The sequence below is a fragment of the Bos indicus genome, chromosome 8 (genome assembly GCF_029378745.1).
Source record: "Bos indicus isolate NIAB-ARS_2022 breed Sahiwal x Tharparkar chromosome 8, NIAB-ARS_B.indTharparkar_mat_pri_1.0, whole genome shotgun sequence".
Lineage (NCBI taxonomy): Eukaryota > Metazoa > Chordata > Mammalia > Artiodactyla > Bovidae > Bos > Bos indicus.
Genome location: NC_091767.1, coordinates 28,948,743 through 28,976,086, shown reverse-complemented (window position 1 = coordinate 28,976,086; position 27,344 = coordinate 28,948,743). Strand labels below are relative to the sequence as shown.

General features: G+C 41.2%; 1 protein-coding gene across 3 annotated transcripts in view; it reads right to left on the bottom strand.

Annotated features, from left to right (window-relative positions):
* The window catches only part of TTC39B (tetratricopeptide repeat domain 39B), a 156,232-nt gene that overhangs the window by 95,471 nt on the left and 33,417 nt on the right, over positions 1–27,344 (bottom strand). The window contains exon 2 of one of the 3 annotated variants that reach the window (XM_019965912.2): positions 13,763–13,797. The exons of 1 other annotated variant lie outside the window; for it this stretch is intronic. In XM_019965912.2, coding sequence (XP_019821471.2) covers positions 13,763–13,797 — 35 coding nt within the window. Of the gene's footprint in view, positions 1–80; positions 13,721–13,762; positions 13,798–27,344 lie in introns of those variants that run through there. One more of the 3 variants, XM_070794529.1, reaches the window with a different exon arrangement.

The following is a 27,344-nucleotide window of genomic DNA, read 5'->3' as shown; positions in this document are numbered from 1 at the left end:
TCTGAGAGCTGAGGATGACCAGGAAGAACTGGGAGGAGTGCCAGGAAGTTGCTCTGGTCAGAGACGTCAGACATACAAACCTAGGGCAGCAGAGGTCTAGCTTGAAAGAGGCTTCCGGCTCAAGGCAGAGAATGAGGGTGGGAGTTGACCAAGTGGAGGCAGGGTGTGGGGATCTGACCTTGATCTCAAGCCTTGTGGGCTACGGTAGACTGGGAATCTTCACCCTAAGAGACAAGCAGACTCACACCCAGATTCTAAGCAAAAAAATGACATCATTCAATTGAATTTCTAAAAGGATCACTCTGTCCTGATTCAAATGAACCTGCTGTTAATAAATTATGAGACACTGGGGAAATTTGAACACTAACAGGATATTTGATGAATATCGTTAATTTATTTTAGGTGTGACAACAGCCTTGTGGGTTTTTTTTAAAAGACCTATCTTTTATACGCATACTAAAATACAGATACAGCAGTGCCATAAAAGGCTTATAGATTAGATAATAGTTCTGTTTCAGCACAATTTCCTGACCTTGATACCTGAATGGTAATTAAGTAAGAGCATGTCTTTGTTTTCAGGAAGTGCATACTGAAATATTTAGAGGTAGATTACAGATGAGATAAGATTGGCCTTGAGTTAACAACTGTTGAAGGTAAATGGTGAGTACATAAGAGCTCAGTTGACCATCCTCTCTATTTTTTACATGTTTGAAATTTGTCGTATTAAAATTTTAAATCAGGAAACGTTGGCTGCTACATGGACAATGGATGGGATAAAGTTGGGAGGGTGTCAGACTAGAGAACAAAGGAGACAAGAAAACACATGGGGGTGTGGGCGGGCAGGGCTCTTTAAGTAACCCAGGCAGACCCCACAGTACCTCAAACTGTAACAGAGAAAAGAGAGAGAGAAGGTGAACAGATGGGAAATATATGTGGGAGGTAGAAATCATCAGACCTGGTAGAAGGAAGTTAAAGAAAAGGGAAGGAATTGAAGCCAGGCATCTGCTTTGAGCAAATGAGTGGAGACATTTACAAAGATGGAGAAGATGGGGAGGAAAAGGTTTCTGAGGGATGAGGGAGGCGGCTGTCAAGAGTTCAGTTTGGAACACACAAATTAAGGTGTTTGTGATATATCCGAGTGAGTGATCAATAGGCAAGGATGGGGCCTATTTCCCATTCCAACTAATAAGATAGTGCCAGACAGAAGAGTAGTCATGTCCAGAAGGTCACTGATGGAGGAGGTAAGGAAGTCAGTACTGGGAACAGAGCTTCTCTGACTTGCAAACATATCCTGGGTGTCTACCTGGGGTTGAATGATAGAGGCTCCTGAGCCTGCAGAAAGGGCAATCACAATGACAAAGGCCCTGTTCATAAGGGTTCACAGGTCATTTTCCACTCATTTGGCCACCAACACTACCAAGTCTCCTACCTCTCCCCTGGGCCTCCTTGGTAAGATGAGACAACTGGACCAAAGGATCACGAAGAATATTCCCTTTAAGCTAGGAAATCCTGTCACTCCTCCTTAGAGTGAAAAGGAGCATTCATACTGGACTGAACAAAAAGTTCATGGGTTTTTCCGTAACATCAGACAGAAAAGCCCAAACAAACTTTTTGGCCAATCCAATAGAATATACAAGCCTTAGCTTAAAATATGGATACAAACACCCTCCCCTAGTAGCCTTATACAAAGAACTTCCTGTTTTGGAAGGTCCCAATACAAAAGCAGGCCACTAAAGACGACCTAATAGTACAAAAGAAAATACACAGAGAAGCAATTCAGTGCAGGAAAAAGACACCTGGGGATACTGATCACTCTGGGCTTTTTAGTGAAATTTATTTCCATTTTCTATATTCCACTGACTCTATAACACATGATTTATGACCTGCTTGAAGGTGTTTGAGCCACACTGGTATCCAATATTCAGACCACAAACGAGCTTGTGACTGACATTCTGAGAGTGTTGAAAAGATAAACACAGGCTTCCCATGCAGTCCATCAGCTCTACTCCTAGGTATGTGTTCCAGAGAATTGCAAACAGGTGTCCAAACAACAAACTGGATACAGTTGTGCATAGCAGCGTTATTCATAACAGCCAAAAACTGGAAACAACCCGAATGTTTATCAACTTATGAATGGACAAACAAAATGTGGTATATCCACACAGTTGAGTATTATTCAGCCATAAAAGAGAATGAATGAAGTACTGATACCTGCTACAACATAGATAAACTTCAAACTTTTAGACACAAAGGAACAAATAGTGAATGATCCTATTTTTATGCAATGTCTATAGAGACAAATCTAGAAGCAGAAATTAGATTAGTGGTTGCCTAGGAGTAGGAGTAAGAAAGACAAGTGACTCTAAAGGGTTTCTTTTCTGGATGATGATTTTTTTTAATTAGATTGTAATGATGGTTGTACATAGTTCTATAAATATAATAAACTTCAACGAACTGTAAATATAAAAGATTTTATGGGACATAAATTTATAATGCAATAGAGCTATTTTTAAAAGTTCCAGGGCAGAGAATCTCAAGAGAATTATTTTCCCCTCCTTACCTAGTACCAAGATTGAAATACACATAGTTTCTTACTGTGTCTTCTTATATACCAACTTTATTTTTCCCTTCTCTTATGCAAAGTCACCTATAAAATTCTCCACTGTGTTTTTTCCTTCCTTAGTGGTATATACGATGTCAATGGCATTTTGGATCCAATAAAATAATTAAAGAGCAATCTAGGTTAAGAAAAATCAGGTGAGGTGTGGGTAGGGAGGCCCTTCCAAACCTAAGCAACACTTGGATTATCTAGACAGGGAAGTTGGGTCAAAGAAAAGATCACAGAAAAATGAAAATACATCTAACTCGGCCTGAAGTTATACTAGTTATAATTTAACCCACTATGAAGAAAATATTAACTAGATGTTTTCCAACTATCATTCACCAAACTTCAACCTTTAATAACCTTAAAAACAGATCAACCTATTGCATCATTATTAACTGATCTAAACTGATGGAGCCCACCAGGTTGCCTTAAAAGCTTTATCTCATTCTAATTTACAATTTGTGATTCAAAAGAGAAGGTGTGAAGAAGGAGGAAGTCCCTGAGACATGCTAGGCTACAAAATATTTTTATTTCTATTGTAACCATTTTATCACCCGGCTAAACACATCTGCCTCTTTCAAATTCTAGAGGTAAGAGCAAATTCACCGTAGCTGCTGCATGTGAACACACATCCCACAGCATTCACACTGCCTCCAGGCTCAAAACACCTACGGATTCCTGTATAGGGGTAAAGTCAACATTTTAACAAGGTGCTATGGAATATAAGAGATGCTGAAAATATGTTAAACTTGCATCTGTCCTAACAGTCTTGGCACACAAATTTGATGCCTCCCTGACTTCTCTAAACTATCATAATAAGAAAATCTTGATTTTCTAGTACCCAACCAGTTCCTCCAATAAATTAGATTTTGGGGCCACTGCCAACTGTAGTTTACATAAGAAAGAGGTTAAACACCACCAATCACTTGAGTCCAAGTGGTCAGTCTACTCTCCTCACTCCGTGGAGGCCAGGATCCTGGGTGACCCAAATCTGCTTATGTCCACAGGGCCCCAGGTAACCCTTGTAGCACTCAAAACTCAAAACCAATGCAAGTCACTCCAACCCTCCAATCGGAAAACAGCTCTCTTTGGAACCCCTGGAACATTTTACTTACTCTTCACATGTCATACTGAGGCAGGAGGTAGACAGAACCTCCCCACCCCTGCCCAGAGTGAGCAACTGGAGTTCCTTCCCTGTGGACAGGAACTCGAAAATATCAATATTTTTTTATATTCTGGATATTCAATGTCAATTCTCGAATGCAGGACAGAAGGCTGGGCCTACCCAGATAAGAGATAAGAGGCCACATATTTCTTATTCTCAAAGTCAAGAAGACCTAGAAAGCTCCTTGGGGGTCAAATGGAGAGTGATGCCAAGGCCACCCATAGGCCTCTTCGCTGGAATCCATCTTGACTGAGAGATGCATGTACATATGGGAGGATCCTGAGATATACCAAATATGAACTCAGAACAAGGCAAAGCAAAATGACTGGCCAAAGAAAAGCTGAAAGAAATACCCCATAAAAGTGATTCAAACTACCACGAGGACATGGCTCTCTCTGTCTGCCCGTGTGTCTATCCACACATACTGTACTCTTTCCTCCTAATAAACACTTTACTTGTTTCACTCCTTTCCATCTTTGTGAGAATTCTTTTTACACAAAGCCAAAGGGCCAGAACCTTGTCTGCCATAAGCTGACCTCAATCTGGCCAGAAACACAAACCTTGCTTCAAGCCACTGCAGGCTGAGGCCACCCAAAATCAATATCACAGTTAATTTATGAACAGACTTTACTTACACCCACCACTATGTTGTCAGATACAGTAGTTGTCCTGGGCATGAAGAATACCCAGTCATCAGGGCACCAAGAAGTACACACCAGGGTGGAATTGTTAAATCAAGAAGCCAGAGACTATGGCAGAGCTAACCTTCTAGCAAAATTCTATTGACCATTACATGGGACTAAAGTACGGTTCCTCCCTAAGAGACGACCTCCTATGCAAATAAGTCAGAAACTTCATAAGCAATTTTAATTTTCAGAAAGGACATGCTCAATGTGTCACTGTTTTTTTTTTTTTTTAAATCTAATTTTCCTTCCAGTTCTAAATGTTAGAGATGTTTGTACCATCTGCTGCTGCTGCTGCTGCTAAGTCGCTTCAGTCGTGTCCGACTCTGTGCGACCCCATAGACGGCAACCCACCAGGCTCCCCCATCCCTGGGATTCTCCAGGCAAGAACATTGGAGTGGGTTGCCATTTCCTTCTCCAATGCGTGAAAGTGAAAAGTGAAAGTGAAGTTGCTCAGTCGTGTCAGACTCTTTGCGACCCCATGGACTGCAGCCTATCAGGCTCCTCCGTCCATGGGATTTTCCAGGCAAGAGTACTGGAGTGGGGTGCCATCGCCTTCTCCATTAAGATCTACCAGCTAGCAAATCTAACAACTTTCCAAAATAGTTGTTATTACAATTGTTACCACAAAAATCCAGAACTAGGAAAGACTACATCTGTGGTAGTGAATTAACTAAGCAGAAAAGGAGAGTAGGAGGTAAGTTTTCTTTAGTGGAAACACTTGAAACCTCTCCTCATCTGTTCATTTGCACCTTTTCATTACAAATTCAGGAGAAAATATTCACAGGAAGAAATTAATCACCAGGTTGGCAAGAGGACCACACCCTCCTACAGCGAGGCTGAAGCATTGCTATCTGCACATAAAACCAAAATATGTAGTTTGATCAGCATAAGGAAAAAGAGCTATACCGAGTTTAGCAGCTAACAGATCACAAAAGAAATGTCATGGCATGATAAATATACGTGTTGGGAAACCCTAAAACTAGGACAAAATAAAAGTTCACATAAAAACCAGTTAAGAATTTTTTACAGTTAACATATACTTGTAATCAGAGAGAAAACATACAGAGTAGGTTAAAAGAAAAATATAGAATAACAGATTTCTTCAGTAATATTTTCAATTTCAGAAAGGGTCAATAACTCAGGAGAGATGGTACAGAACATGACACTCTATGTTGTGGAATACAGAGAAACATCCAAGAGAGCTTTCCCTGTAAATAAAGCATGTGTGTGCTCAGTCCCTCAGTCTCCTGCATCTCCTACGTCTTCTGCAGTGGCAGGCGGACTCTGTAACACTGAGCTACCTGGGAATCCGAAGTGAAAGTTAAAGTGTTACCCACTCGGTCGTGTCCAACTCTTTGCAAACCCCTGGACTGTAGCCCACCAGATTCTTCTGTCCATGGGATTCTCCAAGAATACTGGATTGGGTTGCCATTCCCTTTTCCAGGGGATCTTCCCAACTCAGGGATTGAACTCACGTCTCTTGCGTTGCAGGCAAATTCTTTACAGTCTGAGCTACCAGGGAAGCCCAAAAGTACAACCTACTGACTTTCAAATGTTATCTGGAAACATTTTTAGTCATTTTGAAATTTTCTTACATATATGACACATGTTTCTATCCTCTTAAATAGAATATACTAGATATAACTTTTTTCCAATGTCTCAGAGACAGCATTATTAACATGACTTTCTCAGTGGAGATTGACAGTGACCAGGATAGGGGAGCAGTAAAGTACTGATATTTAAAGTACTGAGCACCTACTCTTTGTTTATACATATTATAATATTTAAATTGAATTTCATTTTATCTCCTCAATAAATCTGTGAGCGCATGAAGAAACTGAGACTCAGTGAAACTGTCCCAACAGGTCCACCAGGTAGTAAATGAAGCTGAAACTGGTAATCAAGTTCACTGTCAAATCCAAGGGGTTGACTCTCCAGAAAGGTACATCTCAGCGTGTGTACCCGAGCAAAGTAAAACCACACTGCTGTGCTTTGGAGTTCTATGATTGTACATCGTACTTACTTTCTTCTTTCTCTGCCATTTTTTGTTACTATCAACAAATAACTATATCTGTTATATATAGTAATAGTATATTACTAACAACAAATATAAAACCACCCTCTCACCATACCTCCTAAGACTCCAGCAAAGTTATACTAAAAAGCATAAGTCTAGTCACATTCATTGTAAATGGAAGTCTCATTGTAAATGGGAAGTCAATGTAGATCGAAGTCTCTACTAAGGGCAAGATTTTTAGAGCATGGGCTTGAAGATCTACTTTGGCTACCCTTTTTGGAACTGGACTCTACTTTAAATAGGTAAGGTTCTCTATTAGGTGAAATGTTACTATTATGTGTTGCTACACGAAGGTGAGAGAAGTGGGTACCAAGGACATTTTGGCAACACCAAAAAGGATACACAAAACCGTTTAAGGAACAGTCTAGGGTGTCACAGGTAATAATGCACATCAGAAACCTAAAAGAACAAGGCAAGTTCTAGAACAGAGAAGCCTTTGGATTTGCTAAACTGAACAAGACTGAGCTGACAGGGAAGTTAAATTTGGAAGTAAAAAAATACTGGCATGGCAGAGAATGGATACATGTATATATAGGGCTGTGTCTCTTTCCTGTTCACCTGAAACTATTACATTGTTAATGGGCTACACCCCAATACAAAATTACAACAACAGCAAACAATGCTGGCAACAGCTGAAGACAGGCTGAAAGAGGCAATGCATGGAAAAGAAAATGTTAGATAACCAGAAAGTGAGGTAGCATTAAAAAACTATTGTTTTCAAGATGAGAGGAAAAAACGTAATACATGGTTGACAGTCAGATAAAAGAAGCCAAGACATACAAATTTCCCAGGAATTTCACATTTTCAGAGTTCACCGTGGGTTTCTGATAGTCACGAATCAAAAACATCTCTGTCACAGGACATTTTTGGAGGCCATTCTCCTGAGAACCAGTCATACTAATATTGAAACATCTAAAGCAGATAGAATAGTTTTGTGCAAAAAAAAAAAAGAATAGTTTTGCGCAAACACAAAGAGGCACAGATCAAAGGACCGAAAGAGAAAGCCCCCAGAAACAGAGCGTTATTAGTTTAATGAGTTTATTACTTGATGGAGGAGGCATCATACATACATTTTCTTTTACTCACAGACTTAGCAAATGGTGTTGGAATAGTGTGCTGGCAATGTAGGGGTTGGCATGAGATGGGGATCTAAATTAACTTCAGTTGGGTTAAGTTCAGGGATTTCTTTTTTTTAGTTCAGCTAAAATTTTCTGCCTGCTGGGTGTATTTCTGAAAAAGGGAGTTGAAGTCACCAATGATGGTAACGAAATCATCTATTTCTCCTTATATAATAATTCTATTTTTGCTTCATGTAGTTTGATGCTCTGTTGCTAGGTATCTACACACTAAGAACTGTTATGCCTTCTTGGGAGATTGGCCCCTCTATCATTAGCTAATGCCTTTCTTTATTCCTGATAACTTTCCTTAGTTTAAAGTCTGCTCTGTCTAAAATTAGTACTGCTATTCCTGCTTTCTGATGATTATTGTTAGCATGGTATATTTTTTCTCAATTTACTTTTATTCTATGTGTCTTTTATTTAAAATGGGTTTTGTTGTAAACAACATATAGTTGGACCATACTTTGTGAGATACTCTAATAATGTCTTTTAATTGGTAAATTTAGACCACTGACATTCAAAGTGATTATTGATATAGCTGGATTAACATCTACCATGTTCATCACTATTTTTATTTCTTGCCCTCACTTTTGGAGAAGGAAATGGCAACCCACTCCAGCGTTCTTGCCTGGAGAATCCCATGGATGGAGAAGCCTGGTAGGTCGCAGTCCACGGGGTCACACAGAGTCGGACACGACTGAAGCGACTTAGCAGCAGCAGAAGCCCTCACTTCTTGTTCCTATTCTTGTCTTCCACTCTTTTTCTGCCTTATATTGTTTTGATTGAACATTTCATATGCTCCATTTTCTCTCCTTTCTTAGCATATCAGCTTTACTTCTTTTTTTACTTTTTTTTTGGTGGTTGCCCTAGAGTTTGCAATACACATTTACATCTAAGTCTGCATTCAAACATACTGTACCACTTCACAGGTAGTGTGAGTACCTTATAACAAGACAATACTATCCTCCTTCCCATTGCTTGTATCGCTGTTTTCATTCATCTCACTTAGATGTGAGCATAGACAAGTGCGTGTGTGTATATATATATATATATATATATATATCTTTTGTGTGTATATATATATAAACATAAGTATATATAACCAAATACACTGTTGGTATTATTTTCAACAAACTGCTATCCATTAGATCAATTAAGAATATGAAAAAGTATTTTATTTTACTTTGACTTATTCCTTTTTTGATGTTCTTCTTTTCTTTATGTAGATCTGATGTTCTACATATTATTTTCCCTCTCTATATAGAACTTCTTTTCGTGTTTCTCATAAGGCAGATCTATGGGTAACAAATTGCTTTAATTTTTGTTCGCTTGAGAAAGCTTTTATTTCTCCTTTACTTTTGAAGATAATTTCACAGAGTACAGAATTCTAGGTTGGTGGTTTAATCCTCTAAACACAAATATTTCACTCCACTTTCTTTTGCTTGCCAGGTTTCTGATGAGAAGTTAACTTTGCTCCTCTAGAGGTAAGGTGTGTTTTTTATTTTAGGAATCTATCTTTGCTACTCTGTAGTTTACAGGTGATAGATCTATCAAGAGGTTACTTTTTGGTGTTCATCCTATTCAGTGATCTCTTACCTTACTGGATTTATGGTTTGGTATCTAACATTAATTGTGGAAATTATCAAACATTATTATTTCAAATATTCTTCTGTTCCTTTCTTTTCCTCCTAGTGTTTCCATACAACACCTGTTGTACTTGTCCTACAGTCCTTGGATATTCTGTTCTGTTTTTAATCAGTCTTTGTTCTCTTTGCTTTTCAGTTTTTGAGGATTCTATTCAGCTCAATTGGTAAAGAATCCAGCTGCAATGCGGGAGACCTAGGTTCGATCCCTGGGTTGGGAAGATCCCCTGGAGAAAGGCATGGCAACCCACTCCAGTATTCTAGCCTGGAGAACCCCAGGGACAGAGGAACTTGGTGGGCTGCAGTCCATGGGATCGCAAAGAGTCGGACACGACTGAGAGACTAAACTCATTCAGGATTATATTGCTCTAGCCTCTAGCTCAGAGACTCTTTCCTCAGCCATGTCCAGTCTAATAAGTCCATCAAAGGCAGCTTTCAATTCTGTTAGTGTTTTCAGATCTCTAGCATTTCTTTTTGGTTCTTTCTTATGACTTCCATCTTTCTGTTCACACTGCCTATCTGTTCCTGCAGGCAGGCTCTCTATTCACCCATAGAGCCCACAGCATATTCACCATAGTTGTTTGAAACCCCCACATCCCTGCTATGTCTGGTTTAGATGTTTACTCTGCCTCTTCAAACTGTGTTTTTTGCCTATTGGTCTGCCTTGTAATCTTTCTTGGTGGTTAAATATGATGTACATGATAAAAGGAACTGCTGTAAATCAACCTGTGGTCACATGGTGGTGAGGGGGTGGGGAGGGGAAACGACTGACACTCCTATGATTAGGTCACAGTCCTTAAGGGAGCCTGTGCCTCTGGACTGGGAACTGCTCAAGTGTTTCTCAGTTTTTCTTCTCAGGTAGATGGGACAGGATGGCCAGAGTGGGCTGGAGTTCCCAGGTCAGTTAGACTCTGGTTAACTACTCTCCCCTGAGGGTAGGCCTTGTTAAGAACAGTCAACTCTGGTATATTTCAGAATGTTCCTTTTCTCCTTACCCTGCAGGATGCCCAAAGGGATTTTTTCTCCTCTGTTTACTGTGGGAATCTGGTAAAGCTTCTAGAGGCAAATCTCACATTAGGAGGGGAGGGGGCTTCACATGAGAGATTCCCCTGTGGTTCTTAACTCCCAGAGTTGTTTACACTAAGCCTCCACCAATTCATCCATCACAGCTGAGGTCTTCCAGTCCCAGCTTTGGCTCATACACCATACTCCCTGTATTTGCCCTTCTGACCCTCTAGTATTGGGCATTGGGATCTGCCCTGTATCCTCCCCTTTCCTTTGGCTCCAAAATGAATTGTGGATTTTTCAAGTCTGTTAAGCTCTTTACTTGTTGTTAGGACAGAGTGGTGACTTCAAGCTCCTTACATGCAAAGCCAGAAACCAGAAGTCAAGATCAGAAGGTTTTTGTTTCTCTATAATTTGATTTTTTAAAAACTAGTCAGTGTTAGAAATTGCTGACAATGCCTTTCAAACCCAGAGGTAAAGCCGCTGCCAGTTTAACACAACCAGTGAAAATTCAAGGAAACACAAGTTTTAATGTGTATTGCCCATTGGTCACATCAATTATACCAGCTTGACCTGTTTTCATCTCTGAGACCTGAACCCATTTCTGATGTGTGTCCAGTGTTCCAGTTTCTCACTGGGAACAGCAGAGCCTCCACTGTGAATTCCAGTAACCAGCCCCATAGTCAGACCCTTTTCTACATCCTGGATTTCAGTCAACCATGCACCTCAAGCTCAGTTCCTGCCAATGCTCAGAGCAGAGCAGCAGCAGCAGAGTGGAATAAGATTTCTGGATGGCAAATAATGCACTCACCTTAAAAGTAATTTTTAAAATTATACAAGCAGATTGTCTTCCAAAGAGTACAGCATGAAAAGGGAAGGGGAGGAAAAGTAACATTACAGTGGCAAGACTTGACAAACACTATCTCAAGCCAAGTGATTAAGTTTAGCCTCTACAATAGTAAGCCAGGTTGATAACATGTACCTTTGATATAGTGTGATGAGAATGATACCTTACATCTGTGGTCTACCTCCCCAAAATACATGAACTCAGTCTAATCATGAGGGAAAAAAAAAAAAAACAGATAAGTCTCAATTGAGAGATATTCCACAAAACAAATGAGTAGTCTCAAAACTGACAAGGTCATCAAAACCAAGGAAAGTCTGAGAAACTGTCACAATCACGAGTAGGCTACAGAGACAGGACAAATAATTATAATGTGGTGTCCTGAATGAGATCCAAGAACAGAAAAAGGATACTACATAAAAACTAAAGATATCTGAATAAAGTATGGACTTTAGCCATAACAACATATCCATATTAGATTATTAATTGTGACAAACGTACCATTCTAATGTAAGAAATTAATCACAGGGAAAACCAGTGTGGGATATATAGGACTTTCCATACTATGTTCATAATAGTTCTGTAAATCTGCAACTATTGCACAGTAGCAAGGTTATTTTTTTAAATCCTAATCACAATTAAGTTCTTTTTAATCACATATATATTCGATGACAAACACTAAAAACTTTGGACAGTAAAAAAATGTGCAACTCTAACATAAAAATAGCAATTAAGGGAAAGTATCTGTAGCAAATAGAACCAAAGATGAAAGTGTATATACATACGTAAGTTCATAAGTATGTATGAGAAACAGTGAGAAAAAAGTTAAATAGGCAAGAGAAGACTAGAATTCATACATAAGGGAATGCAACAGACTAAACAATGATGATAAGAAAAAAAATGCGGGGTGGGAGGGGTATACCACATGGCTTGTGGGATCTCAGTTCCCCAAGCAGTGATTAACCCCAGGCCATGGTAGTGAAGGCCTGGAATCCTAAACATTAGGCCACGAGAGAACTCCCAGAAAAAAAAAATTTTAACTAAACAATTAGGTATCACTAAAGTAGCAAAGGGCTTCCCTAATGGCTCAAATGGTAAAGCGCCTGCAATGCAAGAGACCCAGGTTCAATCCCTGGGTCAGGAAGTTCCTATGGAGAAGGGAATGGCTTCGCACTCCAATATTATTGCCTCGAGAATTCCATGGACAGAGGATGCTGGCGGGCTACAGTCCACAGGGTCACAAAGAGCTGGACACGACTGAGCGACTAACACTTTTCACTTTTTAAGCAGAAAAATGGTTTCAAATAATACCTAGGGATGATGATGCTACACATACACATTGTTCATAGCTAAAATAAGATAAAATTCAAAAGATAAAATTCTTTTGAAAGTGCTGTGGACTGAATTCAGTTCAGTCGCTCAACTCTTTGCGACCCCATGGACTACAGCACCTCAGGCTTCCCTGTCTATCACTAACTCCTGAAGCTTGCTGAAACTCATGTCCATCAAGTCGGTGATGCCATCTAACCATCTCAGAATTGCATTCCCCCAAAATTCACATACTGAAGCTCTGATCCCCAATGTGATGGCATTTGGAGATGAGGCCTTTGGAAGATAATTAGATTTAGATCAGATCCTGAGAGTGGGGTCCTCGTGACTAATGCCCTTATAGGAAGAGCACCTAGAGACCTCTCTCTCTCTCTCTCTCTCTCTCTCTCTCTCTCTCTACCTGTGGAGACACAACGAGGAGGTGACCATCTGTAAACCAGGCAGAGAGCTCTCACCAGAACCAAACCACGCTAGCAACCCGATCTCTCACTTTCAGGCTCCAAAACTGTGAGAAAATTAACTTCTGCTGTTTAAGCCACCCAACCCATGGTATTTTGTTATGGCAGCCTGAGTTGACTAGTACACAAAGGCAACTTGAAAAATATCACATAAAGAGCAATAAAAATAGTCATCCCTTTTATAGCCAGTAATCCTACATTGGTGAAGTTAAAACTTTCAGAGACAATTCAAAAATATAACAAAACTATACATATTAAAATATTCCCTAGTTTTACTAAATGTCTAAGGAGAAATGAATAAGTAAACTGTAGTGTTCCATTTGATCTAATATGACATCATTTAAAATCATTACAAAAATTATATAGGCATATAGGAAATGCTTATAATAAAACTAAGTGCAAACCAAAAGCAAAAATCTACAGTATGAGGCCAATCATGTAAAGAAATATGGGCAAGATATAAAAGGGTTGCTGCTAAGTCGCGTCAGTCACGTCTGACTCTGTGCGACCCCACAGACAGCAGCCCAACAGGCTCCTCTGTCCCTGGGATTCTCCAGGCGAGAATAGTGGAGTGGGTTGCCATTTCCTTCTCCAATATAAAAGGGTTAGCTGTAAACAAAATTTAATTTGTTGGAAAACTTTTTTCTTTTATTTTAGTTTAAGGTTACAAGAAATCTGGCTTAATCACATCCTAAATGTTAAATTATAGAGAACTGAATTTTTCCAACAATAGTCACTATACTCAAAAAAATGAGAATGAAATATTTATTTTTTTTAAAAGAAAACCATCAATTTTCTCTACTATATACGTTTTTATTACGTTACTACTTACACAGAGAGGGTTTCCAAAGCATCTTCAAAGATGTCCTGGGGGAACAAAAAACACAATGAGTGTCTCAGGAATCAAGAACTTTAAACATAAAAGAGACTTGTGCGTGCTCGCGTGCATGCATGCGCATGTGCCCAAGCACATGTGTGCATGCCTCCCAGCAACAGAGTGGGGAGTTTGGGTGGGCTGCAGTGGAACCACTCCACTTAACGCTCACTAATGTAACTCCTTTCAGAGAAATCAAGCACATGGATGTAAGTGAGATTTAACTTAGATAAGTTTTTGTTTTTTTTTAAATAAGACTAGTAAAATACTCAGCTAGCAATCAAACTGGGCTAATTTGAAGAAACTGTGACTCCTCTAAAGGAGTCTTCAGTCTCAATCAACCCAGAAGCACAATGAGACAAATAACAGGACTTGCCCGATTCAGTCATGTCTTTCTCCCTGGCTGGCCACGTTAGCACCCCTGGGTCTTTGTGTAATATCCAACCCCACTACCCACCCAGCAAGTCTCCCTGCCGCCAGACTGTTCTCTACAGCATAGAGGGCAGCCTTTTCTTTATGCCACTGGTCTGTTCAAAAGTTGCACACACATGCACACTCACATCTGCTTACAAATCCACACATGTACCCCACACTCATACACACTGACTCACACACTCACAAGCTCACCCGTAAACTCACAGACACACACACTTAGAAACACACATACACTCACACACAAACTTACACATACACAAAGTTCCCTCATAGGTGCAAAAATCAAATCCAAGCTCCTCATCCAGTTATCTGGGACCCACTGTAACCTAGTCGAATCTTCAAAGCCTCCTTCCCTCACATTCCTTCCACCATTTCCACAGCCACACACAGGACCATCCTGGCCTCCCTGCCCCCACGCTTCACATCTGCCATTCAATTCTTCACATAACAGCTGAAGTTACTCTTCTTTCTCTTCTTTAATAAGCTCACATCATACTACTGCTTTAGACTTCTTTAAAACCTTTCCACTGCACATAGAATAAATCCAAATTTAATAAACATCCAAGACCTACTGTATAGTATAAGAAATATTCAATATCTTATAATAACCTATAATGAAAAGGTTTCTGAAAAAGAATATATATACACAATATATGTGTGTGCGTGTGTGTGTGTGTGTGTATATATATATACACACACATATATGGGTGCTTAGTCAGTCATGTCTGACTCTTTGCGACCCTTTGGACTATAGCCCACCAGGCTCCTCTGTCCATGGAATTTTCCAGGCAAGAATACTGGAGTGGGCTGCCATTTCTTCCTCCATGGATCATCCTAATCAAACAATTGAACCCATGTTTCCTGTGTCTCCTGCATTGAAGGCAATTTCTTAACCCACTGAACCATCAGGGGAGGCCTATATATATATATATATATATATATATAAAACTGAATCACTTTGCTATAAACTTGTGTTGTGTGCTTAGTCCTGTTATTTGTTTCATTGTGCTTCTGGGTTGAGTGAGACTGAAGAGTGTGTGCTTAGTTGCTCAGTCGTGTCCAACTCTTGAGATCCCATAGACTGTAGCCTGCCAGGCTCCATGGGATTCTCCAGGCAAGAATACTGGAGTGAGTTGCCATTTCCTTCTCCAGGGGATCTTCCCAACCCAGGAATCAAACCCAGGTCTCTTGCATTGCATGCAGACTCTTTACCGACTGAGCTACAAGGGAAACCTATATAATACAAACTTGAAACACTGTAAATCAACTATATTTCAATTTTCAAAAAGAACAAGGTAGAGTCCTGAAATAAAAATAAAATTCAAATTCCTTCTCAAAAATCTATGAAGCCCCTAAACGACCCTGCCAGCCTCTGACTACCCCTCTGCCCACTGGCCCCCTTACTCACTCCACTTCAGCCACAGTCTGTCCTTCTGTTCCATGCACAAGCCAAACTCATCCCATGCCTCTCTGCATGTCCCTTTCCTAGAATGTTCTTCACTCAACTCTTCCTATGGCTGACTCACTCTCATCTTTCCATTTTCAAATCCTCTAATAAACCAAATTAAAATTACTAAGAATAGCAGCATACTAATATTTTCCCATCATCTGATTTCTTTCCTTCTCAATACCATTCTTAATATCATAATCTCTAATCATCTCATTTGTTTATGTGGTTACAATCTGTCTCCATCAGGGCAGGTTCTCATTTATCACATCTACATAGAAATCACCAGGGCTTGGCACAGAGTTGTTGCTCAAAAGATAGATGTTGCTTAATGAATGAATTGAGCTTGGGCCATCAAGGCAGTGATCACATCACCTCATTTAGAGCTATAACACAGAAATGAAGAAAGAGGACCCAAGAGCTTTTCTCTCATTTGATTATTAATACTGAACAATGTATACACCATACTACAGCTTCCCTGGTGGCTCAGATGGTAAAGAATCTGCCTGCAATGCAGGAGACTAGGGCTCAATCCCTAGGTCGGTAAGACCCTGGAGAAGGGTTTGGCAACCCACTCCAGTATTCTTGCCTGGAGAATCCCATGGACAGAGATGCCTGGTGGGCTACAGTCCATGCAGCTGCAAAAGACTCAGACACAACTGAGCGACCAAAACACATACAACATACTGACTCTGCAGGCAGGCAGGAAACAAAATGTGTAAATACGAAAAAGAAGAGACATTCTAAGTAGTGGCAGAACTGAGCTGAGAATTTGGGAACCCTGATCTATTGATCTACATTCATACCATACTCTGTAAGGGAGGTGGAGTCAGGGGCAATTCCATCTTATTCCTCAGTCTCCAGAGACTAATGACTGGAGCAAAAACAGAAGCTCATAAACCAGCCACTGAAAGAAAAAGGAGCTGGCCCTCCAGCAAAAGAACCTAAGCCAATGTATAGGCTTCTCTGGCCTATATAAAAATTTCTAAGAAAAGACTCCTTTCTCCAAATCAAAAGTCTGAAGAGGCTCTTGGCATCACCAACCTTGTCATTTTGAATCACAGCCCAGTTTACCATCTGAAGGGTTGCAGAGAAGGTGAAAGACTAGGTTCTCCAGGAACCCAATTCTAGCTGTGATGACCAATTAAATTTACCTGTGCCAGACACCAGCTCATGGTCCCTCCAGCATTCCTGTTAACCCCACCCAGGCCGACCTGTACCAGGAACGGGGGATGCAGAGAGCATGCTCCTGAGAGCTTCTGTGCACCTGACCCCCTCCTCACAAACCTCAACCCAGAACAGAGCACACAGCAGGCACAGAGACATGGAGTGGGCTTCAGGAAAGATAGCTCAGAAGTCCAGCTCTCCTTTTAAAAAGAAATAAGGCTAATATTTACACTTAAACAAGTAATACCCCTATACCCATCTCAGTGTTATAGTTTTTCCATTAGTCATGTACTGATGTGAGAGATGGACCATAAAGAAGGCTGAGCACCGAAGAATTGATGCTTTTGAACTGTGGTGCTGGAGAAGACTCTTGAAAGTCCCTTGGACAGCAAGGAGATCAAACTAGTCAATCCTTAAGGAAATCAACCCTGGATATTCACCGGAAGGACTGATGCTGAAGCTCAGTCTACAGTACTTGGCCCACGTGATGCAAAGAGCTGATTCATTGGAAAAGACCCCGATCCTGGGAAACACTGAGGGCAAGAGGAGTAGGGGGTGACAAAGGATGAGATGGTTAGATGGCATCACTGACTCATGAGTTTGAGCAAACTCCAGGAGATACTGAAGGACAGGGAATCCTGGCATGCTGCAGTTCATAAAGTGGCAAAGCGTCGGACACGACTTAGTGACTGAACAACAGCAACAATCCATCTCAAAACAAGAAACACTAAGTTATATCCAGTAAGAAATCATCTTAATTTGAGTAACACCTCTCCCTTTATCATATGCAGTATGTGCCTGAAGTGCTCATTTGCTTCAGTCATGTCCGACTATGACCCTATGGACTGCAACCCATCAGGCTCCTCTGTCTGTGGGATTATCCCCGCAAGAATACTAGAGTGGATTGCCATGCCCTCCCCCAGGGGATCTTCCTGACCCAGTGATCGAACCCACGTCTCCCGCATTGCTGGCAGATTCATTACCCCTGAGTCATGGGTGAAGCCCCTATCATATGCAGCAGTTTCTCTAAATAAAACATACTGTAGAACATGGAAACCACAGCTAACAATACCGCACTGCATATTTGAAAACTGTTCAAAGACCTGATATTGAAAATTTTCATCATACACACAAAATATGACTATGTGACATGATGGATGTGTTCAGTTCAGTTCAATTCAGTTCAGTCGCTCAGTTGTGTCTGACTCTCTGCAACTCCATGAACCGCAGCACGCCAGGCCTCCCTGTTCATCACCAACTACCGGAGTCCACCCAAATCCATGTCCATTGAGTCAGTGATGCCATCCAACCATCTCATCCTCTGTCATCCCCTTCTTCTCCTGCCCTTAATCCCTCCCAGCATCAGGGCCTTTTCAAATGAGTCAGTTCTTCGCATCAGGTGGCCAAAGGATTGGAGTTTCAGCTTCAATATCAGTCCTTCCAATGAATATTCAGGACTGATTTCCTTTAGGATAGACTGGTTGGATCTCCCTACAGTCCAAGGGACTCTCAAGAGTCTTCTCCAACACCACAGTTCAAAAGCATCAATTCTTCAGCACTCAGCTTTCTTTATAGTCCAACTCTCACATCCATACATGACCACTGGAAAAACCATAGCCTTGACTAGATGGACCTTTGTTGGCAAAGTAATATCTCTGCTTTTTAATATGCTGTCTAGGTTGGTCATAACTTTCCTTCCAAGGAATAAGTATCTTTTAATTTCATGGCTGCAGTCACCATCTGCAGTGATTTTGGAGCCCATAAAAATAAAGTCAGCCACTGTTTCCACAGTTTCCCCATCTATTTGCCATGAAGTGATGGGACCAGATGCCATGATCTTAGTTTTTTGAATGTTGAGCTTTAAGCCAACTTTTTCACTCTCCTCTTTCACTTTCATCAAGAGGCTCTTTAGTTCTTCACTTTCTGCCATAAGGCTGGTGTCATCTGCATATCTGAGGTTATTGATATTTCTCCTGGCAATCTTGATTCCAGCTTGTGCTTCCTCCAGCCCAGCGTTTCTCATGATGTGAGATGGATGTGTTAACTAACCTTATTATGGTAATCATTTCACAATACAGTCATGTATCAAATCATTAAGTTGCACACCTTAAACCTACACGATGTTATAGGTTAACTATAGCTCACAAAGCTGGGGGAAAATTTTTAATTAAAAAATAATGTTAAAATCATTTTTTCCATTTAGATGAATAATAAAAATTTAATACAATGCCTCCACATAACAGAGACAATCCACCAGAGTTCTAGGATATTATTCTAATAAACTAGAAATGAGAAAGAGAAATAGAAAAAAAGCAAGAGAGAAGGATAAAAAGAGGAAGAAAACTTTGTCTCTAAAGACCAGACAAAAGGTGATTTTTTTTTTCACTTAAAAAAAAGAAAAGGAGTTTCCCTGGTGACTCAGATGGTAGAGAATCTGCCTGCAGTGCAGGAGACCCAGTTGGATCCCGGGGTGGGGAGATCCCCTACAGAAGAGAAAGCTACTCATTCCAGTACTCTTGCCTGGAGAATTCCATGGCTATAACCCCATGGACAGAGGCTATAGTCCATGGGGTCACAAAGAGTTGAACACCACTGACACACAAAGAGAAGAACTAAGATTAAATGAGTGCCTAACATGTGTCAGGCACTTTACAAAGCTCCTCCCAATTTGTAGCAAGTAAATTCAGTCACAGGTAACTACCTGAGCAATATTACACAGCTGGTAAGTGAAGGAACTGAGATTCAACTCCAGATTTAACTTCAAAGTATTTTTTTAATGTTAATTAAGAAAAACATCCAAAACTTGGAACTAAGGCAATTGGGCAGGAGTGGAGAAGCGGAGGAGAGAAGGGGGCATCATATCTCTGGAGGTAATACTGCAGACTGTCGCACAAATCCTCCCAAGGGTTCTTGAATTCTCTCAGATGATGTCCTTGTGTTTGACTTGGCTATTTACTCTCAGATTAGAGCCAGAGCATCGCCTGTAGAGGTACAGGTCCTCAGTTACCTGCCGCAGGGGCAGGGGGTCTGGATGTAGCAGACCTGGTATGGTAAAAGCCCTCTTGGAGGAGGTCGCCATTAACACCACCAAAGAGCCACCAGAACTTACCCAGGACTAGGGGAACAGACTCTTAGAGGGCACAAACAAACTCTTGTGCACACCAGGACCAGGAGAAAGGAACAGTGACCCCATAAGAGACTGACCCACACTTGCCCGTGAGCGCCTAGGAGTCTCCGGCAGAGGCATGGGGCGGTGGTGGCCTGGTGCAGGGTTGGGGCACTCAGTGCAGCAGTGCGTGCATGGGACCTTTTGAAGGAGGCTGCCATTATCTTCACTACCTCCACCACAGTGTGGCCTCAGGTCAAACAACAAGGAGGGAACACAGCCCTGCCCATCAACAGAAAATTGCATTAGAGTATAACTGACCATAGCCCAGCCCATAAGACCCAGTTTCCCCCTCAGTCAGTCTCTCCCATCAGGAAGATTCCATAAGCTTCTTCTTTTTTTTTTTAACTTTAGAATATTGTATTGGTTTTGCCATATATCAAAATGAATCCGCCACAGGTATACATGTGTTCCCCATCCTGAACCCTCCTCCCTCCTCCCTCCCCATACCATCCTCTGGGTCATCAGAGGGCCAACAGAATGAAAACCACAATCACAGAAAATTAATTAAACTGGTCACATGGACCAAAGCCTTGTCTAACTCAATGAAACTATGAGCCATGCCATGTAGGGCCACCCAAGATGGACAGGTCATGGTGGAGAATACAGACAAAATGTGGTCCACTGGAGAAGGGAATGGCAAACCACTTCAGTATTCTTGCCTTGAGAACCCCATGAACAGTATGAAAAGGCAAAAAGATAGGACACTGAAAGATGAACTCCCCAGGTCAGTAGGTGCCCAATATGCTACTGGAGATCAGAGAAATAACTCCAGAAAGAATGAAGAGACGGAGCCAAAGCAAAAACAACATCCAGTTGTGGATGTGACTGGTGATAGAAGTAAAGTCTGATGCTATAAAGAGCAATATGGCATAGGAACCTAGAATGTTAGTTCAGTGAATCAAGGCAAATTGGAAGTGGTCAAACAGGAGATGGCAAGAGTGAACATTGACATTTTAGAATTGGTGAACTAAAATGGACTGGAATGGGTGAATTTAACTCAGATATATGACCTTATATCTACTACTGTGGGCAAGAATCCCTTAGAAGAAATGGAGTAGCCATCATAATCTACAAAAGGGTCCAAAATGCAGTAAGTGGATGCAATCTCAAAAACAACAGAACGATTTCTGTTCCCTTCCAAGGCAAACCATTCAATATCACAGTAATCCAAGTCTATGCCCCAACCAGTAATGCTGAAGAAGCAGAAGTTGAACAGTTCTATGAAGACCTATAAGACCACCTAGAACTAACACGCAAAAATGATATCCTTTTCATTATAGGGGACTGGAATGCAAAAGTAAGAAGTCAAGAGATACGTGGAATAACAGACAAATTTGGCCTTGGAGTACAGAATGAAGCAGATCAAAAGCTAACAAAGTTTTACCAAGACTGCACACCACTCATAGCAAACACCCTCTTCCAACAACACAAGAGATGACTCTACACATGGACATCACCAGATGGTCAATATCAAAATCAAACTGATTATATTTTTTGCAGCCAAAGATGGCGAAGCTCTATACATTCAGCAAAAACAAGACCAAGAGCTGACTGTGGCTCAGATCATGAACTCCTTATTGCCAAATTCTGACTGAAATTGAACAATGTAGGGAAAACCACTAGACCATTCAGGTACGACCTAAACCAAATCCCTTCTGATTATACAATGAAAGTGACAAATAGATTCAAAGGATTAGATCTCATAGACAGAGTGCCAGAAGAACTATGGACAGAGGTTCATGACACTGTACAGGAGGCAGTGATCAAGATCATCCCCAAGAAAAAGAATGCAAAAAAGCAAAATGGTTGTCTGAGGAGGCCTTATAAATAGCTGAGAAAAGAAGAGAAGCTAAAGGTAAAGGAGAAAAGGAAAGATATACACATTTGAATGCAGAGTTCCAAAGAATAGCAAGGAGAGATAAGAAAGACTTCCTCAGTGATCAATACAAAGAAATAGAGGAAAACAATAGAATGGGAAAGACTAGAGATCTCTTCAAGAAAATCACAGATACCAAGGGAACATTTCAGGCAAAGATGGGCACAACTGGAGAAGGAACTGGCAACCCACTCCAGTGTTCTTGCCTAGAGAATCCCATGGACAGAGGAGCCTGATGTGCTGCCGTCTATGGGGTCACACAGAGTCAGATACAACTGAAGTGACTTAGCAGCGGCAGCAAACTGTCAGACTAAGTTATCTGATACTTCAGAATATTATAAAAGCTTAGATAAGGATTTTTTTTTTACTTTGAACAAATGTCATTTATTGTACAACTTATTTAACACAAAATAGTTTCAATTTGTTATTTAATATAAATTATAGCCAACACGACTGAGCAACTGATCCGATCCGATCTGATCTGATCTGATAGAGATTATAACAGAATAAATTTTGAGTCTGTGCTATAAAAAAAAAAAAAAAACAAAGATGGGCACAATTAAGAATAGAAATAGTATGGACCTAACAGAAGCAGAAGATATTAAGAAGAGGTGGCAAGAATACACAAAGAACTATACAAAAAAGATTTTCATGACCCAGATATCCACGATGGTGTGATCACTCACCTAGACCCAGACATCCTGGAATGCAAAGTCAAGTGGGCCTTAGGAAGCTTCACTAGGAACAAAACTAGTGGAGGTGATGGAATTCCAGTTGAGCTATTTCAAATCCTGAAAGATGATGCTGTGAAAGTGCTGTACTCAATATGCCAGCAAATTTGGAAAACTCAGCAGTGGCCACAGGACTGGAAAAGGTCAGTTATCATTCCAATCACAAAGAAAGGCAATGCCAAAGAATGCTCAAACTACCACACAATTGCACTCATCTCACATACTAGCAAAGTAATGCTGAAAATTCTCCAAGCCAGGCTTCAACAGTACATGAACCGTGAACTTCCAGATGTTCAAGCTGGTTTTAAAAATGGCAGAGGAACCAGAGATCAAATCGCCAACATCTGTTGGGTCATCAAAAAAGCAGGAGAGTTCCAGAAAAACATCTATTTCTGCTTTATTGACTATGCCAAAGCCTTTGACTGTGTGGATCACAATCAACTGTGAAAAATTCTGAAAGAGATGGGAATACCAGACCACCTGACCTGCCTCTTGAGAAACCTATATGCAGGTCAGGAAGCAACAGTTAGAACTGGACATGGAACAACAGACTGGTTCCAAATAGGAAAAGGAGTACGTCAAGTCTGTATATTGTCACCCTGCTTATTTAACTTCTATGCAGAGTACATCATGAGAAACGCTGGGCTGGAAGAAGCACAAGCTCGAATCAAGATTGCCAGGAGAAATATCAATAACCTCAGATATGCAGATGACACCACCCTTATGGCAGAAAGTGAAGAGGAACTAAAAAGCCTCTTGATGAAAGTAAAAGAGGAGAGTGAAAAAGTTGGCTTAAAACTCAACATTCAGAAAACGAAGATCATGGCATCCGTTCCCATCACTTCATGGCAAATAGATGGGGAAACAGTGGAAACACTGAGAGACTATTTTTGGGTTCCAAAATCACTGCAGATGGTGACTGCAGCCATGAAATTAAAAGATGTTTGCTCCTTGGAAGAAGAGCTATGACCAACTTAAATAGCATATTAAAAAAGCAGAGACATTAGTTGCCAATAAAAGTCCATCTAGTCAAAGATATGGTTTTTCCAGGAGTCATGTATGGATGTGAGAGCTAGACTATAAAGAAAGCTGAGCGCCAAAGAATTGATGCTTTTGAACTGTGGTGTTGGAGAATACTTTTGAGAGTCCCTTGAACAGCACAGAGATCTAACCAGTCCATCCTAAAGGAGATCAGTCCTGGATATTCATTGGAAGGACTGATGCTGAAGCTGAAACTCCAATACTTGATTCTCCCACTTGATGCAAAGAACTGACTCATTGGGAAAGATTCTGATGTTGGGAAAGATTGAAGGCGGGAAGAGAAGGGGACAACAGAGGATGAGATGGTTGGATGGCATCACCAACTCAATGGACATGAGTTTGAATACGCTCCGGAAGATGGTGATGGACAGGACAGCCTGGCATGCTGCAGTCCATGTGGTCACAAAGAGTCGGACACAAATGAGTGACTGAACTGAACAGAAGCCAGATACTATGAGATTATTTATTAATGTGCAGATTTCGGAATGGTAAGGAAACCTCAAAGATTACAGTTTTATGACCCTGTAGGACACTATCCAGCTTTATCTGTAGCCTAGGGATCTTAAGCTAACATTGTTCTTGTTTGAAGTCTATAAATACCCAGTTCCACAAACAGTCTGTGAATCAGTTTACCATCTCACTGGTTTCCCTCAGTGATGGGTTAAATAAAAGTTTCAACATGTCCACTTTGTATCTTTATGAGAGTCATATCCGCTCCTTTCCTCAGTGGATTCCCATCAGGACCGCTAGGTTTGGCACCTGATCTGCAGGGAACTGCTAGTCAACAGTCTCCCATCCAACACTAAATATCCGTACATCTTCATGCATTTCTCACAGAGCATAACAAGATTTTTCTACCTCTGGTGTTTGCTTCTCTAAACTCACCATCAACTTCCCAGTGCTTCACCACTGCTGGTTTTCACTTCCCCAGTGATTACAACAGTTGGTCTCCCTGAAACTTTGCACCACTAGGTAAGTGCAGCATGTGGCTGCTGCTACTAAGTCACTTCAGTCATGTCTGACCCTTGGTAACCTTATGAACTGCAGCCTACCAGGCTCCTCTGTCCATGGGATTTTCTAGGCATGAATACTGGAGTGGATTGCCACGGTCTTCCCTTCAGGAGTATCTTCCCAACCCAAGGATCAAACCCGCATCTCTTATGTCCCCTGCATTGGCAGACAGGTTCTGTACCCCTGCACCACTTGAGAAGCCCATACACCATGTGGGGTCCAGTTGAAAGAAATACAGTCAGAGACGCATCCAGAGTCCTTCCAGTTTAAGGAAAGTAATACAAGAAAGGCTTTAGCATAGTCGATGAAACAGAGATAGATGTTTTTCTGAAATTCCATTGCCTTCTCTATAATCCAGCAAATGTTGGCAATTTGATCTCTGGTTCCCCTTTCTTTTCTAAACCCAGCTTGGACATCTGGAAGTTCTGGTTTGCATAATGCTGAAGACTAGCATGCAAGATTTCAAGCATGACCTTACTAGCATGGGAGATGAGTGCAATTGTCCGATGGTTAGGTTAGCACATTCTTTGGTACCACTCTTCTTGAGAACTGGGATGAGGACTGACCTTTTTAAGTCCTGTGGCCACTGCTGGGTCTTCCAAAATCTAATGGCAGAAAGCAAAGAGGAGCTAAAGAGCCTTTTGTTAAAGGTGAAGGAGGAGAGTGAAAGAGCCGGCTTAAGACTAGATATTAAAAAAAATTAAGATCATGGCAGCTAGCCCCATTGCTACATGGCAAACAGTAGGAGGAAAGGGTGGAAGCAGTGACAAAATCCTCTTCTTGGGCTCCAAAATCATTGCAGATGATGACTGCAGCCATGAAATCAGAAGACGATTGCTTCTTGGCAGGAAAGCAATGACAAACATAGTGTGTTGAAAAGCAGAGACATTACTCTGCTGACAAAGGTCCACATAAGCTAGGCTATGGTCTTCCCAGTGGTCACATACAGTTGTGAGAGCTGAGCCATAAAGAAGGTAGATCACCAAAGAACTGATGTCTTTGAACTGTGGTGCTAGAGAAGACTCCTGAAAGTCCCTTGGACAGCAAGGAGATCAACCCAGTCAATCTCAAGGGAGATCAACCCTGAATATTCACTGGAAGGACTGATGCTGAAGCTGAAGCTCCAGTATTTTGGCCACCTCATGCGAAGAGTTGACTCATTGGAAAAGACTCTGATGCTGGGAGGGATTGGGGCAGGAGGAAAAGGGAACAATAGAGGATGAGATGGCTGGATAGCATCACTGACTCGATGAACGTGAGTCTGAGTGAACTCCGGGAGTTGGTGATGGACAGGGAAGCCTGGTGTGCTGCAGTTCATGGGGTCACAAAGAGTCACAACTGAGCGACTGATGTGATCTGATCTGATGTGAACAGATGAGTCTTTGGAAAAGTCCCTGATGCCGGGAAAGATTGAGTGCAGAAGGAGAGGAGGGCGTCAGAGGATGAGATGGCCAGATGGCATGGCCAATGCAATGGACATGAACTTGGGCAAACAGGGAGATGGTGAGGGACAGGGAGGCCTGGCATGCTGCAGTACCTGGGGTCACAAGGAGTCAGACACAACTGGGCAACTGAACAACAACAACACAAGAAAACTCACACTGCTGACAAAACAGATGTGCTCAGCGGAAAGCCTCAGCATTTAGTTCCATCCTTAAAGACTGCTGCATCAGCCTCCCCAGCTCCTATGCTAGGGCCAACCCTGAGGAGCCACTACTCTTGGGCATAAGTGTAATAAATGTTTATTTGAGCCACACCTGGCTCCTAAGTACATGCTGCCTCCAACAGAACCTCACTTTCTCAAGAGCCTATCTTGACTCTGGCTGCAGTCAAGAGCCATCTGACTCCTGAATTCACTTTATAACCCAACACAGTACTCTGCACTTCAAAAACTATTAGCAGATAATTGTTAGAAGACTGGCTAGCTGAGAACCCTTGTCCTGAGATGAGAGGTCTTTACTTTGAGCAGTTTCATTCTGCAATTCAGCAAATGGACTAACCTTGTTAGGTGAGAGATTCCCCGGGGGCAACCTTCCAGAGGCCACCCACCACTCCAGGGCCTGCTCCCTGCTGGGTGGGGAGCCTGAAATCTGACTTCCTTCCCCCAGCAGGATGGAGGATCCTGGACACAGAACAGAGAAGTGAGGAAAAGGAATGAGGGGTGCTGCATCACTGCTAAAGCTTTTCTAAATCATTTTCATCTTCATTTGTAACACTCTGAGTAGCAAAAATGCATGCAAGTGCATTTAAGTGACAGCAAGTTTTTAATAAGTGTTTATTTCTTTAAGACTCTTAAATAATGGAGATGCTAATGATGAAGATAATCATATTATTTTTTGCCCTAAGGGAGACAGGCAAAGACTAAAGATAACAAATATGCTACTAAAAATATGCAGGAATTTAAATACTTTATTAATTTCCAAAGAGACCAAATAGATTTACAAATTGTTCAGGTCTCCCCATCTGAATTTTAATTCACTTCGGGGTATGAAAAGAAATATGTGATAAATATTACTCTAAGAAGGGAGAGGGAATAGGAAGAAACATGATAAAAATTAAAAGTAGGTACTGCAAATCCAGTAAGTTGAATCACTTCTCTATAGCCTTGTCCTTTCTCCCCTTACCTTTTCCTTTTTCTCATCCTCCTCCTGTGTCTCTTTCTC